At 36.0% G+C, this 5,591-nt stretch overlaps 1 protein-coding gene across 1 annotated transcript; it reads right to left on the bottom strand.

The window, feature by feature from the left end:
• Positions 1-207: 207 nt before the first annotated feature.
• Positions 208-3,781, bottom strand: Cbr-dnj-24 (the record flags this gene model as incomplete). Its single annotated transcript, XM_002641218.1, has 5 exons — positions 208-288; positions 674-821; positions 868-1,189; positions 2,724-2,839; positions 3,705-3,781. 5 exons carry the CDS (start codon positions 3,779-3,781, stop codon positions 208-210), a joined length of 744 nt encoding a protein of 247 aa, XP_002641264.1.
• Between the last annotated feature and the right edge of the window lie 1,810 nt (positions 3,782-5,591).

Raw genomic sequence — 5,591 nt, 5'->3', positions numbered from 1 at the left:
AAGTTTTGGGAATTAAGTATATATAAATAACTAGAAGAAGAGAGACAGAAAAATGGGATAGAAAAAAAGGAAAAGACATGATGGGATTTGGAAAAAGGTAGAACGGGAAAAAACGGATGAATGAGGAAAATGATACCAAAAAAAAAACAGAAAAAAATGAAAAAAATGACTAGAACGGATTGCAAATATTGGATTCAAAAATACGGTTTAAGCCGCAACAGTCACTGTTGTTGGCGATGTTGGAGGAGTTGTTACAGTTCGGCATTTCAGTTCTCCATCCTCATGGACCTGAAGAAAATCGGGATGAATATGGTTAGAACATGTAATCTAGAATTTTAGACACACAAATAATCTGTTAATTTCGCTGTTAAGCTTTTTTGAAAAGTTGAAGCATACCGTGACAGCTGTAATAGAAGGGCGCCAAAACAGTCAAGTTTGAGTTCAATTATCTCAATTCTTGTGAGAGATATCAAAAATGTGTCACTTGATAAAATGCTTGCAATATAATGATAAACAATTTGTCAATTGACCACTTTTTGATATCTTTCACAGGAACCGAGATAAGCTGGCTCAAAGTTGATAGTTAGGATGTCCTTCTGTTAGAGTGTTTACGGTAACACTTTGGCTACCGTAATCTAAAGCTACTGCTCAAATCAATTTGAAAATCCCTTACCTCCACAATATGCTCATCTCCATTTTCTACTGTTTTCGTTACAATTTTCTTTCCATCTACAACTTTTGTCGACGTCGAAGTCTTTCTTACTGTCGCATTCTTTCCTGGTTCTGTGGGGCTTGAGAATCGGATTACAGTGGAGAACGAGCTGAAATTAATTCATAACCTCCCATATATTCTGAAATCTCTCTCACTTCTTATCGTCTCTCTCCTTGTTCTTGTTCTCGTCGTAGAAAATGTGAACTCTGCCTGACGGGAACCGATGGTAGTGATGTTTAGTCGAGAAATCCGCGGATCTCGGTGGATTCTTGAATGCGTACGAATCGACGTCGGGAAATGTGAAAGCGTCGTCGAAGAAAACATTCTCGAATGGATCCCGGTTGCCGAAGAATTCGCGAAAAATATCGAATGGTGAGCGGAACATGTCGTGACTGTGCATTCTGTGCATTCCTGGAGTACTACGGCGACGATGAAGTCCTGGGTTCTCTGATCGATCGAGGTCGGCGCGTTTCTTTTCTGAAAAAAACAAAGTTTGGGGGATCTAGGCTAGAACTATGAGTTTCAGATCACATAAGCTTTCATGCACTATTCACCTTTAATAGAAGGGCTTCTCATCTTTACTTTGAACCGGTTCTTGTAAATGATATCAAAAAGCTGTCCACTAATAAATTGTTCATCATAATATCAAAAATACTTTATCAGTTGACACATTTTTGATATCTCTCACAGGAAACGAGATAAACTGCCTAAAAGTTGAAAGTTAAGGGGCCCTTCTATTACAGGTTTTACGGTGGATCTCATATAGATTTGAAAATCGAATATTCTCTTTTTAGGGATCGAATATCCTTTTTGAACCTTTAAACTTTTGCCTAAACTTGCTAAAATTGAAAAAATGGCATCCGAAAAAGAAGATTTATCGCTCAACAGTTCAGTTGTGTTTTGGAACTTTCGAAAAATCGTTTCAATCGAATTACAAATGATTAAAGGAGGCGAGACAGAAAAAATTTCGGGGGACGAAATCGCGCTGCGCTTATGTAGACCATCGGCAGGCGCCTTCGCGCCCCCCGTAGCTCAGCCGGTAGCGGCGCTGTACCACTGAGCTGCCTGTCATGAGTTCAACCCCTCGTGGGGGTTCTCTATGCAAAATATCAGGAAAACTTTTTTTGATGTCTGGCCTCCTTTAATGACTGTGATGAAATTATAAGTTCTGTTGATCAGAGATCTCAAGGTTCTGAAATTCTGAATTTTCGATAACTTGTCATTTTGGAGTCCTGGGATTTAGAATCCGGCATTTCAAAGTTTCAATTCCTCTTTGACCCCCATAAGGAAAAAAATAAATTTTCGATAAAAATGATTTTTATCACTTCTATTTGCACTTCTTTATGTTCTCTTTTGATCCCTCTGTTTGCCAACTCAATGATACCAAAATTTCAAAACACTTCTTCTTTGTTTCCCTTCTGTTCTTTAGTCCTGTCCCTTCTTTTCCCCTATATTTCAACAACTAATTGGCAAACTTCTCAAGAGCAGGTGCTTCAAAAAAAAGAGATCAAGAAGACACTGATTGTTACACAACAATATACACACTAGTTTACACTTTTTCTCTGCACTCTCTTGTTTTTCAGTGATCTTTTTTTTGGAAAATTTCAAGAAAGTGTTAAAATAATTTTGTGGTCTCGGCATAGAGTAGAGACAGTCGACCTATTTTGTACAGAACTTCCATACTTTGGTTAAGTAGGTCAACAAAATGTGATCATAATAATAAAAATTACATGTTCATCCCCAGTTTTTGCCTGTTTTTTTTTGTATTTGCTATCGCTATCCGCTAGTTCATTCACCAAAGAAAACAGGAAGTGTCGGTAAATAAACAAATTGTCACTGCTTTTGTTTTTGGTTCTCTTTCTTTTTCCATTTTTTTTCTATTCCGGAAATCATAAAATTCCAACGAAACCACTGAAAAATTAAAGACTCTGTACTGTAGTTGATAAAGGTTGTTTTTTGCTTAATGGCAAAATTTTATGATTCCCAGAAAACCGAAAAAATGAAAACTCACTATCGGTCAAAATTTCGTAGGCTTGGGCGATTTTTTTGAATTTCTGCTCGGCTTCTTCTTTCGATTTGTCGTCTGTGTGCTTGTCGGGATGCCATTTCAGAGCCAATTTTCGGTAGCTGTAAAATTTTGAATTTTTTTGGTGTGAGTAATTTACGAGCTCATAGAGTAGCGATTTAATCCCCTTTCAGATTTTTAGGTTGATTGACTTGCGCCATCTTCTACAGAGTGGTACCAGGACTAAAGTTTTTTTTTCAACGAGTCATAACTTTTTTCTTGGCAATGCTCTACAAAAACTTTAAACTACGAAAATATAGATTTTTGTTTAAATAATAAGAATTCCATAACAAAATTTGAAAAAAATCAATTCTGAATCGCACGGCTTCATCCAATGAATGACCTACAGGGTGACGCAAAATTACCAGGACTCAAGTTTGTACAAGCACAACTTTCGAGTGAAGCGTTGTACTGGACTAAAATTTAGAGTGCATATATTTGAATAATTGATCAGTAAACTGGTCAAATTTCAAACTATCTGATAAACTCTGGGCAGAGTTATCGTTTGTCAAAGTTGCTTCTCCTCATGAAATTCGCAATACATTTGGACAACCATAACTACACCTAGACTAAACGAACCGCTTTGAAAATTTCAGTAGCTTTGAATCAAACGTAAGATTATATTTCTACCAATTTTCGTGCTTCCAAGATACTAATGTCTAAAGATATACCCGTTTTTATCAGTCCTGTTAACTTCGCGCCACCCTTTATTTGAAAATTTTCCAGGTCAAGCCAGCTAGGAATTTTCAGACAATGTGTACATAAACTTTTTGGGAAGATTTTGTGCAATCAAAAATGATATAAAAATCATACTTTTTCGATCACTATGCAAACTTTTGCAATACTTATGTATTCGGTATTTTAAGAATCAAAATTTCAAAGACATGCATTTCCAATTTCGGGACCATATGGGAAAAAAAAACTCACGCCTTCTTGATTTCAACATCATCTGAAGTGGAGGAGATTCCGAGGGTTGTGTATGGTGAATCCTCTCTCGGCGCCATTTTTTAAACCGAATGAACCGCCTGGAAAAGAGTACGTTTTGCACAAAGAAGGTGGCAAAAAAACAGAATAACGGAAGAGAGAGAGAGATAAGCTTCAAGGACAACAGAAATGGAGATTTTTGAAAAAGGGGAAGAAGAGGAATAGAGAGACAGTAACCCGAAAAAGTGAAGTAACACATAGAGTAAAAGTTTCTCCCGTCGTCGACACGAGAAAAACCGGTCGATTATTTATGCACAGGCATGGGGAACTACCCCCTATTTACTGACACTTTATGTTTCTACCTGGAAAGCAAAAAACGAGAATACTGGGTCATCGGGAAACCTGATGCTCACTTTTTTAGTCGTATATATGTCTATTGACATAGACTTTGGGGTCGTAAAGTCTAGAAAATTTTATAGTCCCAAAAGCGTTGTTCCATAAAAAGTGTACACATTTTATATATGGTAATTGACGAAAAGACGAAAAAAAAAAATATAACATGCATTTTTTTAGTTGACAGCAAACAACTCTTCTTCTTTTTGAAGAGAGAGCCAAATAATATTTTTTTGTAAACATGAGAGGAGGAGCAATTGATAAGAAAAATTCGAATTCTCGATTAAAGTCTGTTCTGGTGGATGGGTTTCAACGAAACGAGATAATTAATTGAAATTAAATAGATAAGAAATTTCAATGTGGTGAACAGTTTGAAAAAGTAAATAGGTAAAAGAGGCGAAAAATCGGAGTGAGAAATGGGGTTCCGAGAAGTAAGGAAAAAAGAGAAAATTGTCGAAAAAATTAAGCCTCGGAGAGGGTTTAAAATGATAGTGAGGTAAGCTATTACTTAACCTTTTCGGTCAGTGTGTTTTGGCCTTTTTCTGGAATTTCGGGAATTTTCGAAAAATTTAGTTATTTAGAACTGGCTTCAGGTATAGGTTTCAGAAGAGAAAACAATTGGAAATCAGATGTTTAGGCAAATTTTCATATGTTGACTTTTTTCACAAAAATAAAGTTCGGAAAATTTTGAATTTCAGGATTTGAGTTTCTTATTTTCTGGCCTAACTTTTTGGCCTAATTTTGGATTTTCATATGTCTAATTTTTGGTATATTCTATTTCTTTTGGATGATTTTTTGGTCTAATTTTGAAAATTTAAAATCTATGTTTCGGACTAATTTGGAAATTTTTGGTCTTATTTTGAATTTTCGGTTCATTTCTTGGGCTAATTTTTTCAGGTCCAAATTTAATAAAAAATCTAGTTCATTCAGGAACTCTATTAAAGCGAGGTATCAGAATGCAAAAGTTCAATTTAACACAGTATTTTTTCTTTCAAATAGTTGCGGAGGTGTTCGTCTAGGTTTGACGAATCTCTAAAGTCAATAGTGTAGACTTTCTATCAAAATTTCAAAGTATGAAGTGCAAGTTTTATAGAAAATTGAATGTTTTTGAGAACTTCAAAGATATGAAAAATGAGGTTTCCCTCATTTTGGGAGTCATTAATTTCTAATCAGCTGGCGAATGAGTGGGCGAGACTGTCTTAAAAAATATGACGTGGCGTCCAAAGAGCTGATTACAGGTCTAAAATAGGCTCACGAGTTCGACCTTTTTTGGTGGCGTGACCCTTTTAACCTAGATTGGTACTAACCTTGAGTACCGGTCAGGGCGAAATTGGTCAGAGAAAAAAGAAAAAGAAAGGAAATTTTAATTCAGGGACAAAATCGCCACAAAGGAAGAGGTTTAGGGACAACTGGAAGTCAAACTGATTGAGAAATGGGTCTATAAATTAATGAACAGAAACAAAAGAAAGTCTTCATCTTCTTCTTCGACTACGCTTG

The sequence above is a fragment of the Caenorhabditis briggsae genome, assembly GCF_000004555.2.
Source record: "Caenorhabditis briggsae complete genome, chrIII, whole genome shotgun sequence".
In the NCBI taxonomy this organism is placed as follows: Eukaryota; Metazoa; Nematoda; class Chromadorea; order Rhabditida; family Rhabditidae; genus Caenorhabditis; species Caenorhabditis briggsae.
Note: the sequence above shows the minus strand (reverse complement) of the source record. Positions and strands in the feature narration are given on the sequence as shown.